Raw genomic sequence first — 18917 nt, forward strand, 5'->3', positions numbered from 1 at the left:
GGGTTTGTTTATATTGTTCGTCTTTATGTTCTCTAGTGGTTAGACGTGTGCATCTTTAAGGAATAAAACAGGCGTGTAAAAAACTTTAAGATGTCAAATAAAAAGCAAACTGAACCCTGGTTCGGTCAGACAGACATGTATGGAGTGTTTTCCTGCACTGGAAGCTGGGAGAGGCCAACGAGGAACCAAAAACAAGCATCCAATAGTTCAATAGTTCCACTGTGGGAATGTTTGAGCCAAACAGCCGGCGGTGCAAAACATTTTTCACTATCAAAGCCTTCACAGCCAGCAGGCTGCACAGTGGTCCGGGTATTTCCCTCTGAGTGAGCCCTCCTGTCCTCTCGGGATCTTGGTTTGTTCCTGCGCTTTGACCTGCACTCGCTCTCCTGCTGTGTCAGCCTTTCTGAGGCGCATATAAACGGCCTCCTCCAGCCTCTCAGCCTCTTCTGTGTGGAGACTCAGTCTGCCAAACCGCTCCCCACAACCAAACAACAACAACAACACAACAACAACAACATGACCACCGCCGCTCAGCCCATTTTCTCCAAGGGAGAGGACTGCAAGGCCTCCTGGCACGACGCGAGCGCCGGCTACAATGAGGCCGACACGCACCTGGAGATCATGGGGAAGCCTGTGATGGAGCGCTGGGAGACCCCGTACATGCACTCCCTGGCCACTGTCGCAGCATCCAAAGGTAAAAGTAGAGGTTTTAGGGAAAAAGAGCGAGCGTGAATTGTCGGACACAGCAGTCTGTGACGCGGCGTGTCCGATAATGGATTCATGCTCTCATACGGCCACCTTTAATTAAAGTGACAGCGCAACAGGCACAGAAGTTTGATTGAATCTGCAAATGAAGAGTTCATTTGCAAAAACAGATAGCTCCACTTTAGTAGATTTTCAGAAAACTTCTTCTTTTTTTGCTGTTTGCCTGAGATAATATCAGTCATACTGAAGTTGAGTGGATTTGACTCAGTAGAAATGATAAAAATAGAGATAATTTAACTTTGATGTTGTCTCAGGTAGATGATGGAAAAATGGGTTTTCTGAAAGTTTGTGAAGATGGAGTTATCTGTTTTTGCAAATGAACTCTTCAGATATAACAAATAATAAATAGATGTAATAAATTGTTAGTATTAGTTTGCAAACTGTTAATTGCTCTCCATGTGTTAATATGTCTAATTAAATAGTGTTTTTTGGTGAATATAAACTCAAAACAGGAAACATGAAGCATCCACAACAGGCTATGCATTAAATCAGCATGTAGTTTATTAAACTAGTGCCCTAAAATATAGACTTAATTCATGAATTATCGCTGAAATTTAGTTTTGAAAATGATAAGTTGTAAAATTATTTTTAGGAAAAACATTTAGATTTGAAGATAAATATCACAGAAATTGTTTTAAAATTGAGAAGAAGTGATAAAATACTGATTTAAATCACACATTATGACTGACAGCTTTTATCTGTTGGGATTCTGTCTCCTTCTGTTTGCCAAAAGCTTTGAAAATCCATCTTTTTTTTTTTGCATGCTTCGGAGCTTTTCATTTTCATTTGTGTGAACCGATCTCGGGGACACGTGTGTGAGTGCGAGCAGCATGGTGCTCGGTGCCTGGTGAGTACTACAGCAGCTGTTACTTCACTCGTGGGAACCGGCCAAGAAATCTGCAGCGGGCATACAGCTCATCTGCTTTTAGCTTTCTGTGGAAATAGACTGATGAGCCACACGACCTGGCCAAAGCAATGCACGTGCACTCAAACAGTCTGCAAAGAAAAAAAATGCATGTTTTATTTGTACTTCAAAAGTTTGTTCTGCACCATATGCATGTCATGATGTTGGGAAGTGAGAATGCAGACATATTATATGTCCACTAAAGTCTGGTAGATGCACCCTGGTCACTCACATTGTATAACTTAAACATCTATTCTGCACCATTGCACTGTACTTCATGTGACAGGCTTGTTATAATTAAGATTATTGCTTATATTGCGATTACAAGTAAAAACAAGCATAAATACTTATCAGTCAGTCTTTTTTTTTTTTTTTTTTTAACAATTTCTCTTCATCTGTACTAATTTTCCTGCAACTACACAAAAAGAACGATGTTAAAAATGTCAGTATTCCACTCAGAGCTTCTCCAACAGCTGTTTAAAGATCCACTAAATCACCATGAAGGGGTCAAGAAATAACTAATAGCCTTTAGCCCTCATCTATTTATATGCTGCTCTGAAAGAAAATGAAACCCTCTGGCCCTTCCGTCCAACCACATGTTGGCACCAACTGGCTTTTCCTCCACACCCGGCACAAGGAGAAAGCTTCTCATGAAAACCACAGGAAAGAGGAGGCTAATGGTTCACAGTCGTGGTGCCGCTTTGGTCATGAGCCTCAAACAAGCAGCTGAGTGGAGGTGGGCCTGGAGAACCACATTCTTTGGTTTTCTTGTTTGAGGAGGCATTTTACTGGTTAATAAATTAGAAGTAGTTAACTACACTTCTTGTGAAAAAACTAAAAACTTCTCTGTGTGGTTGTCTGGCAGGCGGTCGGGTTCTGGAGATCGGTTTCGGCATGGCTATCGCTGCCACTAAACTCGAGTCTTTCCCCATCGAGGAGCACTGGATCATCGAGTGCAACGACGGAGTCTTCGCACGTCTGGAGAACTGGGCCAAGGTTCAGCCACATAAGGTCTGTAGCTCTGACTGATGAACAGACAAGCCGCCGCTATCTGTTGATACTGTATCTGTTGTAGCTGAGACCAGTTCACAGGAAATTCACTGCTCCTGTTCTCAAATGTGAAGATGCTGACGAGCGTTTATGTCGCTGCAGGTCGTCCCTCTGAAGGGCCTGTGGGAGAACGTTGTTCCCACCCTGCCAGACGGACACTTTGATGGTGAGGAATAAAACCGGACTCACTGTGGCGCTATTACAGTCTGAATCAAAAGAATCTGTTGCATAGGCTTTTTAAAAACTGGACGTAACCAACACCCTGATGCCTCAGTTCAAATGATGAACTCCTGCAACACACAGTCAAGACGTAACTTACGTCTGAGGCGTCTGAGCCATTTTTGCATATCACTGCTTGAGGACAAAACAAATGAAGGATGTGTAGAAGTGTTTGATGGACCTGTTGAATGCATGCTGCTAACACTGTGTCCCTCCTCTCTCAGGCATCCTGTATGACACATACCCTCTGTCAGAGGACACGTGGCACACTCACCAGTTTGACTTCATCAAGGTAGGCATTGAAATCCACTCACAGTAAGTCCTACAGGAGTAAAGTGGAGTTCTGATTAGTTAAAAAAAAAAAAAAAAAAACGTAAGTGTACAGAGATCAGGGTCTTTAAAACTCCTGAGCTGCAGTTGGGACAGAACAGAGACACACCTGATCCGTCTGTCTCCTTCAGGTATCTGGATGCCTGTAGAGCTGAATAACTGATGGTTTCTTGGTGTTTTTCTGCAGGGTCACGCTCACCGGCTGCTGAAACCCGGCGGCGTCCTCACCTACTGCAACCTGACCTCCTGGGGCGAGCTGCTCAAGGGCAAATACGACAACATTGACAAAATGTTTGAGGTTGGTTCTTGATTCAGTCACAGACAAATAATACAAGAATAATCTAGAACTGAACCGTTTACAGCGCTGTGCTCTTAGTTTTTTTACCCATCATTTTTCTGCACAGAACGGTATTTCAAAATGTCAAACTCCAATAATCTCTTGTGTCCAGACAAGAAATCAACGTGTTTTATCGCATGAACGATTCAATAAACTGCATCTTTAGGATCGATGCTGCATTTAACTTTCCAAAGAGAAAGCAAGATGTTTCTCGAGAGCTGCTTTCACATTTTTTTTCTAATGTGTCACAGCTATGAGCAGCTCCGGCATTTCATACATGCATTGGATCATGTGCATCACTGAAAAAACCAAGTGTTTTTATGAGACATGCTGACTTTTTCCAGAATGCTCAGTCGTGCCACTTTTGCAGTGTAAGTGCATTGGATACTTGAAACAAGTAGCATACAAGTAGGACAATGCTGTTGTCACTAATACTGCAGCCACTGTTGGCATTTGCACGAATCCAGAAGACAAACATGCAAAGTCAAGATCATGATCCAGATGCACCCAAAGGTTTTTATTTCACATTTTCATCAGCAGAAGAAAGAAAGTTTCGGCTCTAAGACCTGTTAACTGCAGAAATGTCTCATGTTTGATGCAGTAAATACAGAATCTTGTCATTTTTGCGGCATAAAAAGAGGAAAAAACTCAAGTGACTGAACACTGACTTGTATTGAACATCAGTGTGCTGTAGGAGCTGAACATGTGAATCATCAACACGTATTCCCTGAAGTGAATCTAGAGCGTGATTGTTCTTCCTGTCCTGCAACGTGGACTACAGCAGCACTCTTTACAGTCTTTTAAGTGATAGCTGTCCGTGTCGGCGCACACTGAATTAGGCGCCAGCGATCTCTTCGAGGTTAATGATAAACAGGGTCGGGCCACGGAGGCCGATAAAGCCGTGAACCTCCTCACACTGACCGCCTCTCTCTCTGTTAATGATTTGCCAGGAGACCCAGGTGCCTCATCTGCTGCAAGCCGGCTTCAAGAAGGAGAAGATTAGCACCACCACCATGGACATTGCACCGCCCACCGAATGCAAATACTACTCCTTCAAGAAGATGATCACCCCCAGCATTGTAAAAGAGTAAAGTCCAAAGACAATGCTGCAATCTTCTTTTTACTTTTCTTTTTTACTCTAATGTGCCTTTTATCGTGACCCTCATCCGTTTATTTCACTCCGCCACATTTCAATAAACCCACTTAACAGAGCCTCGTGTGTTTATTTTAGCACTTCAAAGATTTCACGCAACTTCTCGACTAATAAAGAACTGCAGTTTCTCGTGGTCGGTAGTCGTGTAGCTGCTTTGTTCCAGCAGACTGAGCTGTATGTATCCACTGATATATTTCTGTAACAAAATATGTGACACGACAACAAACCGAAACCACCAAAAATACCTTCACGCCCCACTGAGACTCACCTGTTTTAGGTCTTATATCACACAGCTTCTTTCTTGCCAAGCTCAGCCCAGTTTTAGCCCGAGCAATAAATATTTCACTCTGTGTTCAAACACATGCTTTGTAATAACCTTTATGAAGTGCAATCTATCAGGTTTATTATTAAAATAAGCAGTTATTTGCGTGAAGATCCGACTATTAAAAATGACAAATGAGTGCGAGAATTGTCGGTGGTGGGAGTGCAGCCTCCACAGCCGGCGGTGGACAAAGTGTTCAGATGCTATACTTCAATAAAAAACACTCATACAACACTGGAAAAGGTATTTGGTTAGAAGTAAAAGTCCTGCATTGATGAAATAGTATGAAAAATGTGATTTTAAAAGTCAATGCTATTAGATTGTTATTACTCATGCGTTCATGTGTGAGCAGCATTTTACTGCTGCTAACGAACTAGTGTTTCTATCATTTATAAATCCGCTGATTATTTTCTAATTTAAAGGATTATTCAGTTTGGAAAAACTCAGAAGAACCGTCCAAGCCTCAATATGACTCAAATAAATTAGATAAATGATTAAAAAAGAAAAAAAAAAGCAGCAAATCTTTGCCATTTAAAAAGTTGGAAACGATACACGGAAACTCAAGTGGAAATGCACAAACTCACAGTATTTGAAAACCTTGATAAGATATTTTATCACTGTGTCAGAAAACACACTGTGATGGAAGTCCTCCTATCTGCTGGAGGAAGTGTGGAGACCAACGTGCTTCCATATCCTCTGGGACCACCCACTAATCAGACAGTGTTGGAATGACGTTCATGGAGCGCTGCAAGTCAGTTTGACATGTGTAACTCCTTTTGGAATAAAAACTGTTTACTTTGGATGTTTTGTTGGTTGCAAGTAAGAAACCTATAACTAAGAAATGGTTATCACAGGACAGTGTGGAGGGATATAACACTGGATATTTATGAAATGGATGAGATGACAGCGTTTATAAAAAAAACAAGACGGGTTTGGAGCATGTTGGGAACAATGAGTACATAAAACATTTTTAAAAACCAAAATTAATTTTGATCTTCAACATTTAAAGACAATGTTATGGTCACCCCCTAATGTTCTGAAAGATGTTTTTGTCTATTTTATTTTTTATTTTATTTTATTTTTGATGGGAAATTGTTTTTCAAAAAAAAAAGCACAATGATAATGTTGTGCACATTTTGGCACATGTGAATTGTGCCCATCACTAAAAGCTGTTAAAACTGATGAAGAATTTAACGTTGGAACATAAAATGTTAGATATTTTTACATGAACAATAACTTTAGACAATTATCTAAAGGGTTAATAATCTTACGTGAACCATCTGATTGTTTTATTTCACAGCAGTGTGTATATAAATCTACTGCTGGGTAGTTTCATCCATAACAAAACACATTTTATATTCCCTTCATATGTTATCTAAAACATTAGGTAAAGTAAGTAAAGCTGCCAGATAAAAAAATAATGTCATTGATATTAACAGTAGATTAACAGATGCATAAAATAGCATGAAAAGAAAATAACCCTGACATTTGTACTGTATTTGATTTAATGTGCCTCTGAAAGAATCAACATGTAAGAAAACCGAACCGTTTATTCTTACAGTCGTCTGTATTGGTGTCGTTTAGGTCAATTAGACTCGGTTTGTGTTCCATGTTGTCCCTCTGCATGATGAAAGAAACAGCACATCAGCGTGCGCGTTACATGTTTTAATTTATGGCTGTACAGGAGATAACGGCGTGTGTTACCTGAGCATGTGGGAACAAGTTAGCACCTGGCCAGGACTCATTAATCATTAGATGGATGGATGATGCAACAGCAGGCTGCAGCCAGGTGGGAAACGACAGCAGCTGCTGGCTCTCAGGTCTGAATCACGACTCGGCACCCGAGAGGCCGACAGGCGACCACTGTCGGACTGAAACAATTAGACGCCTCCTCGGGGTTTAGCAAATTAGAATATTTCACTATCTGCTATTTTCATTTTTGAATTACTGATAATGAAAACAGCTGAAGGCCGAGACGTTCTCATCGACACCCTGCAGCGCTGTGTGTTGACCTGGAGGTGTGATCGTTAAATTTGGGGTATATATTTGTCACATGTGGTTTCTATTTATACAAGTACTGTGATTGAATATTCTCACAGTTCACTGATTTGAAGCTGAACATCCTTGTGGCTCGTGTCCATGTTGCAGTGTGATTACTAAAGCCAAGCCAATAAACCTGTATAGCTAATGCCACTGGACGGTTGTAGCTCATCACAGATATATTCATACTGTTGACAACCAACAAGAAGCTACAGACATGCTACAGATGTGTTTGGGCTCATGTAGAAGCTTTTTACACTCAGGTTGTATCACCTCGCTTATTTATATATCAGATAATTAGACATATTCAAACATGTATGATTATTTTTTAACCCTCAGATATTATCAAAATGTAATGACTGAGCGTGTCTCCTGCTGCCTCCTTCAAGGGTTTCAATGTGTAACCACAGCTTGGTATACAATATGTAGATGAATTTTTAAAAGCATTAAAACATTAACCAGTCTACAGGAAAGGTCAACATGAAGTCTTTCCCCCTTTTTGCAGCCATCAGAGGTCGATGCACGCAGCTAACCAGAGCAGCTTAGAACAAACTACAAATCATTCAGCAGCAAACAGGAATAAAACTGTTCCTGCACACAAGAAGCTCTGCATACGTAATTACTGCAGCCGCTTTACTGTAACGTTTGCACAGATTAGCTTCTGGCTGAATTCACCAAACGCTGCGTCTGATTTGGTACGAAGCAGTTTCCACTCGTCACATTTCAACAGACGGCGGCCTCAGAGTGAAACATAATAAAAATGCATTTTTGCTTCTAACCACTGCTGAGCGTCCACAAAGAGCCGTGAAGGTCAGAGCTGGTGATCACAGGAGCCACCTGGTGGCCGAGAAACACTCTGGTGGCCACAGCGCCAAAAATAACACAACAGATGTTACAGTAATGGGTTTTCATGTAAGCTCAGTTTATTGAAAATAACATGTAGGATAGCATGCCACTCATATCTTATGTCTATGACAGATTGAAAGCTGGATATTTTAAATGAGGACCGTATTGCATATGGCTACTTGAAGACAGATGATTGTAATTTAAAACTGTAGTTTAAATCCCAACACAAGCAACAAGTGTTTTCCTGTCAAACAAACAGAATTTGCCGTAAAGAGGCAGAAAACCTGAAGTGAGCAGCTGCTGCTGTGTTTGGTTGAAAACAAGCAGCAGTGTGTCATTTACAACAAGGTCTTTGTTTAAGATCGTTCCTGCAGCTCTACGTGGAGGAGGAGCGGCGCTCCAAATGAAATAAAACATTTACATACCAGACACACTCATATATATTACACATTCACTTCCTATACCAGATGCTTATCTTCTTCTCTTGCTTGATTTTCCTCTGCAGCTGTAGAACCCCGTAGAGCAGAGCTTCTGCAGTGGGAGGACAACCTGAAGACAGGTGGGCACAAACAGAATAATTCTTATGTATCGTCTGAATAAAAACATGAAAATAAACTGTACATAGAAACTGATTTATAGATCTGGTAAAGGATAGTGACACATTGATGTCCATGATGGCTGACTGAGCTTCACATCGTTGTTGCTGCCAAAATCATAATCACACTGACAGGAACATCAACAAAACGTAAACATGACGTTACAACTTAAATCTATCAACACAAATTATACTGGCTATAGTGATCAATAATTCAGGTAATTAAGGTGCTACTGGGAACACATTTATAACAGTCACTACTGCTGGTAACACAGTTACTAATACTGACACTTGCACTGCTGCTGCTGGCACGAATTCTTGTTTTCAGAAATGAGCCTCACTTACAGACCAGAGTTCTGAGGGCTGCACTACTTAGTGAGATTAGTGGGTTAACAGGTATGCTGGGCTTAAAGTCACGAGTTTTCAGTGTCATGAAGGTGGCTCTTTCTTTACCTGGTTAGATCTCCATGGTAACCGATGCTGTGGAGCTAGATCTCCATGGTAACTGATGCTGTGGAGCTAAACTGGTCAGGAGCAGGTTATGTTCAGAGTTTCGGATTAAAATCGGCTGGAAAGAGCATCTCCCTTTAACCAAATGTTTTATCTGCAAACATGCTGAGCTGTGCGTCACTAATATCACTGAATGAAGCCGTGTAGTTACAGCATCACACGCTGTATGCATCATGTTGCCATGGGAACCCAACACGTATTTAGTTGGCGATGCAGAAATCACATAAATATGTTTTTATGTTTGGCTCTGATCTGCTGTCAAGTCCGTTTAAACTGCTGCTACTGGAGCTGCTAGAACACAGATTAGAAAATGGATTGTTCTGCTGGTATTTATTACAGAGAATATTCAGTCAACAACATTAGTTCCGCTTTGCCAAAAATTAAAGTGATTTCCTGCATTATGGGACAGTGTCAGACCTAAATGCACTTCAATACAACATCAAGTTTAAATGTATGAAGTTTAACTTTAACGTGCTGCTGTCAAGTGGAAATAATCGACTGCATCAGTAAAATATTACATACGAACACGTTTAACAGTTTTCTACCAGCGTTCCTGTCTGCACCATGAGCAGTAGCGGCGCTTTTTACCGTCATATTTTTTTATATTCCTCACTGAAGCAGCTGCACACGATGGTTTCATGTTGTGCAGAAGAAGAGTCACGTGATGCGTTAAACGCCCCTTGTTATGTGAACGCACACAGAGTCTGAAGCAGAAAGTCTGAGTTGACAAAGAAAGTTTAGAACCACCTTTGTGATACTCATTATCCCTGATGGCAGCTTTTGTTTTTGTCGAGCCGGCTTACACAAAGAAAGCCCGGCTATGTCAAACTGGCTTTATAGTGCAGCCCTCTGGACAATAAGAGTACAACAATATGACAATAAATTAGAGCTAATGTGGACTGGATGTGTCTGATCAAAAGTATGAGGACACAGTGATCATTGAAAATGTCTTTCGGTTTAATTTGCTGCTGTTCCAGCCTCTGTTGTTCTGTGACGGCGTTCCACAGGATCTGCTTTCATTCAACCCCGAGAGCATTAGTGAGGTTCATCACCCGTATAGTGAGGTCTGGAGCCGGTTTAAAAAAGTCTGACTTTGATCATGGATTAGATCTCACTAACAGTAGGACTTCTTACATCTGCTACACAGAGCAGTTCAGCTGTGGATCAGAAGTGAGAATTCTGGATCGAAAAAGTTCTTCTTTTTTTTAAAAATTCTATGAAAATAATAATAATAATAATAATAATTTTTAAAAAAGACATCACATCTCACTAACCTGTGCTCCCCTGGAAACACAGACCAAGGGGTTCAAAGTTACCCTGTTACTGCTGTATTGACCTGGCTCATGTTTAAACAGAAACAACAGTTCCCCAAACTGTTGCCACCAAGTTTAAACTACACCATAATGTTTAATTCCCCTAAACTGTGACTATAGAGTCCAATAGTCCAAACCTGTCTGCACACATGTAGTGCATACTGAGATGTCCCGCTTCAAATGCAGAGTATTGTCCATTGATTTTTTTGGGGGTTTTTTTGTTAAATGTGTTTATATTTTCTATCCTTATAGGAGTGCAGTAAAATCTACCTGGAACATAAATGTCCACGGGTACGATTCGGTCGCAGCCTCTGACAACAGCGTAGGAGTAGTGGTAGTAGCCTCCTCCATTAGCACAGCTGGAAGAGGAAAAGAACAATGACATTTCTAGTTACTGACACACTGTGCGCAATAAAATTGACAGTTATGAAACAGAAAAAAAATAAAAAACCAGAACAATATTGCAAACAACTTCACTGGTTCTATGTCAGACTCTGATCAAGCCTCACAGGTGACGGTGTAACAAGAACTGGCTGCACACAGTAGGAACAACATAACAGGGAGGCAGGAACAAACACAAACAGCTGAACTAAACATTCAGAAACACAGTGATCATGTGGAGGCCTGGTGAATGGAGGATGCTTAAAGATACAGAATAGATCCTGACAGGTGTCAAGACCAGAGGTATCCTGAGCTCATCCAGCTCGGGAGATCCAGCCATGATCCAGGCATGTTTTATAGGGATGTGTTTGCTAAAACGAAGCGACGCAAAATCTCTTCTGTTCTCTTTTAGGACTCGGTGGTGTTTGGTAAAGCCCTGCTCTCATTAATGATAGCTGGACTCTACACTGTAAGCATTTCACTGGACGCCAGGGTGAAAACGAGTGCAAATATAATAACTATTTTTATTGCACGTGGCTGATTCAACTGTCTCCAGCTTTAATGAATCTGTTTTCTCTCTTCTCATTAGCCAAGATCAGTGTACAAAACATTCACAAAGCAGCATTTTCAGTCAACAAAGACCATCTGCTGATCACATCAGATGTCAGTGAGCGATGTTAACTTATGAGTTGGCTGACGGCAGGTCAAAATGAAACTTGTCTGTTGTGTCTGTTCTCAGCTGCGTAGGAAGAAGCTCCGCTCTGTAACGCCACTGTACAACTGCCAGAGTGTGTCTGTGTCTGTCTGACGCCTCAAACAGACCGATATGTCTCCTGTCTAAATGATAGCTTCTTATCAATTGTAGGGAGTTGTATTCCTTTAGTAACACTTTTCTAAACATCGCATCAGTAATTTGAGACGATCATCTTTACAGTTTGGAATCAGGTGCTTCAGTGTTTTAATCAAATATCTGGTCTCTGAGTCAGAGCGGCTCAATATTAAAGGACTCAGATCAGGGAGAAAAAACTTGATCAGTACATCCCTGGTTGGGATAAAAAGATTAGAGGAAATCTGCTCCAAAGTTAAACTTACCTTCCCATGGAAATAACGTATCTGGGTTCGGGCATCTGGTCGTACACCTGTTGGATAGAAGAAGCGGTTCAGTCGCTGTTATGCAATGTCTGACTAAGAACTAATCTGTAGATTCAGCTGGAGGAAGGATTCATGCCAGTCTACAAATCTACCGACAGGCTGGTCATAATCCATCCAGCATTTACACAGCTATACTGTTCTCACAGCTCCCATCCTGCAGCCAGAAATGTCTGACAGACAGCACTGACAGTGTCTATGAACTATGCATTGAAACACATTTTCCCATCATTTTTCCTCCATTTCACAGAGATGAGTCAAACCTGAGACAACAGCTGTGGTGTTGACGCATCATCACTTGAACTGCACGAAAATGTAAAATGTATGCTGATGATGGTGGCTGTTCTTTCATCCTGTTATTACAGCAGCTACTGTTGCAGTTACATCAGTCCTGTCTCACCTTCCGCAGAGCTGGAGCCATTTTATTGGTCAGTGTTCCTGCCACAATCATGACATCGGACTGTCGGGGACTTGCTCTGAACACAACTCCAAAGCGATCCATGTCGTAACGGGGAGCCGCCATGTGCATCATCTCCACCGCACAGCATGCCAGGCCAAAGGTCATCGGCCACATAGAGCTCTGAGGGGGAAGCACAGCAGCAATAAGTAAACACAACACTTCACAGAAACAAGAGTTACTTATTGGATCTATCCAAAACAAATTCCTATACATTAATGTTGAAACATCTTGTCCAAACAGGTAAAGACCAGCAGGAAGTCTGTACGACAGAGGCCATAGACTCGTCTGTGGTGCTGTTAAGTCAGTACCCAACCACTGCTCATCAGTCAGTCACTGCTAGAGTCCACTTAGGAACCTGCATCTGCCATGCTGTCACGATTTTTGAGACGTTTGTTGTTTCAGTGTGTGTTCAGCTGTAAATGTGACTAAAGGCCCAACACCGGTGCAACAACTCTGATTTGTTCACCTCTCTCAGTTGCCTCTCTTGTCCTCAAAAGTTAAAAAAAATAAATAAAAATCACCACCGTCAGACACGTATTACAACAGTCATTAGACAGTCAAGACACAAAAAACAGAGATCTCCTTATAAAAGGCAGCACCACCATCAGATCTACACCTACAGGGAATGGTGGAGTCACATCACATGCTGACAGAGGACACTGGCTTTATTTACAGCCAAGTGGCTTCATATCAAATAGTCTCATTCTCAGTGGGACAAATCAGAATGTAACAAAAATGAAAAACCCCAGAACACCTTCTTGAGTCTAATCCACACATGCTGGATGTTAACACAGCCTGTTATGCACTCACCCTGCGTGCCCAGTTAATCAGGTCGTCCAGCTTGGCGACAGCATACTCCCCCTTGCTGCTGGCGACAGCTGACGGTTTGGCTGCTGCCACTGCCGTGCTCTTCTCTCTCACTTGCTGCACGCTGCAACAGAAGGAGCAGAGCTTTACCATGTGCAGAGTGTTTACTAAGTGTCTATATAACAGAGTCTTTCTCATAAACTCACCTTGAGCTGGCATTGTCACTTTTAGCACTGCTGTGCAGGCTCTTCTGTTGGATGGCGAAAACTGAAATGGGCCTGTCGGATGGAGAGAGCCGGGAAAGAAATATCAGCAATAAAAACGATGGCAGGAAGGAAACTGAAATTGTAGTTGCCGGATATCTGCATGTTAAAACAGTCACTGAATAAATGGAGACCACCAAAAACAGTCGGTTTCATAAGAGGATGATATTGTAATAATACGATGTGATATTTAATCATTTTGTGACACTGTGTGTGTGATGGACAGATGGACAGATTTCTTGGAGGAGGATGCTGATTTTGTCTGAGCCTCCTAAACCTGATGATGCGTTAAAGGATTAACATGACGCTTCCTCTGAACACCAGGCACGCTGAACACTCCTGCTGCTGCTGCTAAAAAAAAAAAACCCTAACAGAAAATGCTTCCTCTGAGTGAGGATTGTTTCAGCTAGTTTGTTTTTTGGTCTTCAGTAGGAGATAATCTGACTTCAACACAGTCAATGAGAAATTTAATAAGAATTTGGGTTAGAAATAAGGGGATTCATGTTGAGTTTTTCAGACAGCGTGATTTAAAAAAAAAAAAAATCATTTTAAGTATGAAAAGCAACTCATGTGAAGTGCATAATACTAACAAGGCCAGATTAAAATAGGTTTTAAAAACATGGAACAGGATTAGAAGGTTCTTACCTTGTTGAAAAGGAGCCAAATAGGGCCAAGCGAGGCGCTGCAAAATAAAAGCATTACACAAATTGAATAGGCTTATAATAATAATAATAATAATAGCGACACACTGCAAATGAGCAGAGCTACTGATGTATTATGTTGACTGATGTGTTGTGGATGTTGCTGACCATCAGTGGTCTTGTTCAAACCAGTCATACACATGTGGCTTAAGCTATTACTTAGCCACAAACAAATGCAACACTTTCTGCATGAAACAAGAACTTCTAGTCTACTGCACACGCTGGACATTCATTGTCTGTAAAGCACTCAGCTACCCTGGATAATCTGCCAAATGTAATTCAGTGGTAGAATTATTGTTGACCATCTATCACATCGCATTTTAAAGTTCAAGAGAACAATTCAGCAGTTTCTAATTCTATTTTGCTGTATGCAGTGTTGTGTGCTGGGTGTCCAGTGTATGCCGAACTGTAGACGAGCTCTTGGTGATTTCTGAAAGTCCTTAACCGACACTCTCAGCTCAATGTGATGGCAAATGCAGCTGATGACACTAAAGTAACTGTTTCTTTACAGGGAGTTTGGTTGATGTCGGACGACACATTGGGGATAACGATGAATCTGGTTTAGCTGACAGCCAAAAGAAAAGACACTGGATTGTTTTAAAGATGACACTCGTCCTTGTATGCGTTAGCTAATGTTGGTTTGTCAGCTGCTAACGTTACATCAGGGGTTCATGTGAGCGGTGTTGTTAGCTAACCCGGTTAGCCGCTATGCTAACACAGACACAGCAAGGTCAGTGTGCGCAGTTCCCAAAAGTTACCGACCCGCCTCCCGACACACTCCAACCACCGAGTAGTGCACTTTTATGTGCTTATTGTTTTACATCATACGACTATCACGAGTCTGAAAACACAGCAATGCATATTAAAACGAGGACAGTCTTAGCAAAAACATCACTCACCCACTAGAGCCGCCATCTTTGGGATTCTGGTTACGTCAAAGTGCTTCCAGTGTGAGTATGAGCGCGAGCTGCTGAGGGCGCTGCTGCCGCGTGACGGACTGTGCACTAGTATACAGTCTATGGTGAACAGTCGATACTCAGATTCATTCAGACTCTTCCATTAAAGAAAAGGCAAAACTCACAGTAGTCACTCCAATAACTAGAGACTAAAACAAGCAATAATATATATTTTTTTAAATGCTAAACTATAATTTAGTGAAATAAGACATTGCTTTTGAATTATGGTTGAAAAGAATAATTAAAAACAAACAAACAAACAAACAAAAAAACTGTCCTAGACTAATTAGAGCACTTTGCCGATGAGCAGTGAAATCCAAACACCTGTCAACAGGTGCAGAAGTCTGACTGAGAGTTACAGAAAACACCTGATGGCAGTGATTGTCTCAAAGAGTTGTTCAACTAAATGTTACTTTATGGGTCCATCATGCTTGTTTGCTCGTTTTGTTTTTTATATTTCTGTTGAACCACAGTTCAAAAGTAATGTCATGATTTTCATTACATTTTTATTTATTATTACTTTTGTTTATTTCAGCTTATTTCAGTGACACCTGTTTTTTTTCCTTCTTTAATGGGAGGGTAGGAATACATTTGAGGATGATTGAAAACTGAAAAACTCATTAAAAAAATTTACTCTTTCTCTGGAGTTTACAACACACTCAACTCCAAACACACCAGTGTACATACATAAATGTGTATATACAAAACTGCCAGTGCCACATTTAGACATTTTGAAGCAGTATGAGTCCAAATCTTCCCAAATGCTCAGACAATGATGACTGGAAACCAAAAATAATGGTAAAAGGTTTTCTTTCACATATTTTGAATTATGATTTATTTCCAGAAGGTATTACAAATGTGTGTTGTGTAATGTGCTTAATATTCTGATGAGACATTGTGAAAGTGTCAATATTTAAGCTGTTCTTGTCATAAAGGTTTTGGTATATAGAAGTGTTCAACTTCTTCCGAAACCGTTTTTGAACTTTGAAACTTTGATTTTGTGAATCAGATGTTGACTTTTGTTTTAAATTTTTGGTTCAAAATGAAGAAAAAATAAAAATAAGCCCTTTTCATGTTGCCTTTTTGTTTGCCTTTTATAAAAATCTGTAGATTGTAGAAGACCTGTTACAGATTCCTTCATCGATCACATGAGAGGTGGACCAGACTTTAGAGATGCGCTTACAAGCCGAGATTACTCCGTACAATGCAACCCTGTTCCCCTGAGAGAACAAATAAACTAACAACCAAAACGTAACATCTGTAAAATATTCTTAATAGATCAGCTGTTCATTATTTAACTGTCAAAAAATGTGCTCTGTAAATTTTATCTCACTAATCAGATCAAATCGAATCAAGTTTATCATCATGTTGCTGTACATACACAGTAGTGCAGGCAAGATGAAAGAGCGCTTCTTCAGGATCCATAAAACACAATAAAATGATTACATGCTGTTTGTATGACTTTCCACCAGAGTCCAGGATATCAATTTGATCTAGAACATGAAATCAGAATCACAAAATATCACAATCGGGCCTTTTAAAAAACACTAACTGCAAACCGTATGAGGAGGCTTTTAGAGGTTAGAGCTCTGAAGTTTCCAGAAAGAACAGTGACTTCATGTCCTGATACTGATGTATATAATATATTAGCAATACATTAATTAACAGTCATTCGTTAGCTCTCCAGTGTGGCAACATTGTCATTGTGACAGATGTGGTCACTTTTAAAGTGTATTTCTGACTGTGGTTACACACATATTCATTTCATATGTCTGATAGATGTTGTGACGGCCCCACCTAGTCTGTTGGTTGGGTACATTGGCTGTCTGTGTTCGGCTGTTTGGCTGTTTCCTCAGGTCCCTAGATTGCTGGAGACTGAGTGGGCGGTCCTACCTGCTTGGCACGCTCGGGCCCAGCGCTCCCAGGTATAAAAGGGCCAACCCCTGAGCTCCTGGGCTCTCTCTCTCTCCTCATGCCCGTGACTTGTGGTTTGTGTTCTTTTGGTTTGGTTCTCACATCCTACAACACCTCGCACCACATCACACCAGGCATCCAGACATCCGCACCCACACTCCTGACATCACTGACACACACACCTCACTTTGAATAAATTAATTTAACCAACTAATAAAACTTTAAAATCTGACAACACCTGTGTCGTCTCCCCTCTCTTGCCACAACCTATTTGCTGGGTTGTGACACTGTCTAAAACTTGTGTGGTGATAGTAAATGTGGTGGCATGCTCAGCCAGGCGTTCCTGTTAGTGACACATTTACATATAAGCTGTTCTCACATTCGGTGTCTGTGCAGACGTGCAGAGGCAAAAAGTTAACGGACCGTTTGACTTTAACAGATTTATGACTTTAATTTATGCCTTCAATAAAACAGCCCTTTCATATTTTAGCTCATTTGTTTTATGGCTCCTTTGAACTTCTCCAGAGCGACAGCTAATCTTCCCCAACACGTGATCTTTAGGTGTTTGCTTGACCAACAGCCAGGTTTAATGAATTCATGTGTTTTTCTGTGTGAATTAAACTAACAGGTGCAGTCTTATTTTAGAAAGAGACAACATCAGCGAGGTTTTAATTACACTACAGTGTGTAGATTTTCATTAGAATGATTTATTGTAATGCTAATAAACTTCAGCCAATGCTTGACATGAAGCCAGAAGTTATGCTGTTGTGGTGCAACGCTGCGGATATCCAATTTAAATTTGCTTTGATTAGTCACCCGTTGTCTGTGAGAAATCCTTCATACGAACACACTCAGATACTTCAGATGGCACACAGAACAGAGTGAGCAGGAGTTACTCACGTCTGACTTCAACAGAACTGATTCCGTCTCTGCGCTCAGATGTCAGAACTGGAGTTTATGTGACCCAGATAATAAAGTGGAGCAGCAGCCTGGCGCTACTGGTCGAGCTGCATTCAGAAGCGTGTTGTCAAAACAAATACATTTATTTAATCATGCACGTTAAATTCAAAATAACCCCCTCGTGTCACCTGAGTCTGATTTATGAGCTTGGTGTAGGAGGACAAAAAACTGTCTGGTACAAATGTGATCATAGTTTGTTGTTCCATCAGTGTCTGTGTGATCACATGACCAATAACGTAACGCTGATCCTAAAGCTTTTTTCATTAAGTAACTATTGAATGTTTAGTTAAAAGTTAGTCATTGAATTGAGATTTATGAAGTTACATTACTCATGGTGCTTAAATTAAGCTAAACTTCAGGAATACAACAGAAGTGAATACACTAATGTGTGATATCTCTTAACTGTCAGTGGATTCAAAATTGTTTATTATTAATTGTTTTATGTCTAAGTTGATCAGTAGAGGGTTTCCTCTTATAAACAATCAAAAACAAGTACTTCAGAAAAGCTGTTGCAGAAATAAAGTAGAAATATGGATCAACAAGACTGAATAATCTCTGGTACACAGGCTAGAACAAAACCTGTGATTTCCAATTGGGTTGAATGCATTGACATGGTTGAAAAAAGGACCCGTGAATACCACAATGTTCTCAAATGTGGATCTAATCAGAGCTGCAGTGTCTGTCGATGAGGCCGGGGACGGTGCCGTACCCACACAGACAAACTCTGACTCATTAAGCTTGACGCCCGCCTTCATCAGGATTAGACATTATGGAATGAATTGAATGATCTCTGAAGGGCAAGAAGTCAGATCGATAGTGGGAGCACATTCTTCGGTCAGATGAGACGGAGAATAATTCGTGTGACTCAGCATATTTGATGTGAACCTGGCTGAGGCTGCCACAGTGAGAGCACAGTCCTGGCAGTGAAGCACGGAGGTGGGA

At 40.9% G+C, this 18917-nt stretch overlaps 2 protein-coding genes across 2 annotated transcripts; one reads left to right on the forward strand and one right to left on the reverse strand.

The window, feature by feature from the left end:
• The first annotated feature begins 440 nt into the window (after positions 1–440).
• On the forward strand, positions 441–4817 carry gamt (guanidinoacetate N-methyltransferase). The gene is made up of 6 exons (XM_008279362.1): positions 441–694; positions 2535–2680; positions 2822–2885; positions 3163–3230; positions 3456–3566; positions 4556–4817. The coding sequence occupies exons 1-6, from the start codon at positions 517–519 to the stop codon at positions 4694–4696; spliced, it is 708 nt and encodes a 235-aa protein (XP_008277584.1). The 5' UTR covers positions 441–516; the 3' UTR covers positions 4697–4817.
• A 3204-nt stretch (positions 4818–8021) lies between these two features.
• ndufs7 (NADH:ubiquinone oxidoreductase core subunit S7) lies at positions 8022–15084 on the reverse strand. Its single transcript, XM_008279365.1, has 8 exons — positions 15045–15084; positions 14090–14126; positions 13388–13459; positions 13185–13305; positions 12315–12494; positions 11858–11904; positions 10655–10743; positions 8022–8515 (listed from the first exon to the last, which is right to left on the reverse strand). The coding sequence occupies exons 1-8, from the start codon at positions 15058–15060 to the stop codon at positions 8418–8420; spliced, it is 660 nt and encodes a 219-aa protein (XP_008277587.1). The 5' UTR covers positions 15061–15084; the 3' UTR covers positions 8022–8417.
• Positions 15085–18917: the final 3833 nt, after the last annotated feature.

Source organism: Stegastes partitus, unplaced genomic scaffold (genome assembly GCF_000690725.1).
Source record: "Stegastes partitus isolate 25-593 unplaced genomic scaffold, Stegastes_partitus-1.0.2 Scaffold157, whole genome shotgun sequence".
NCBI lineage: Eukaryota > Metazoa > Chordata > Actinopteri > Pomacentridae > Stegastes > Stegastes partitus.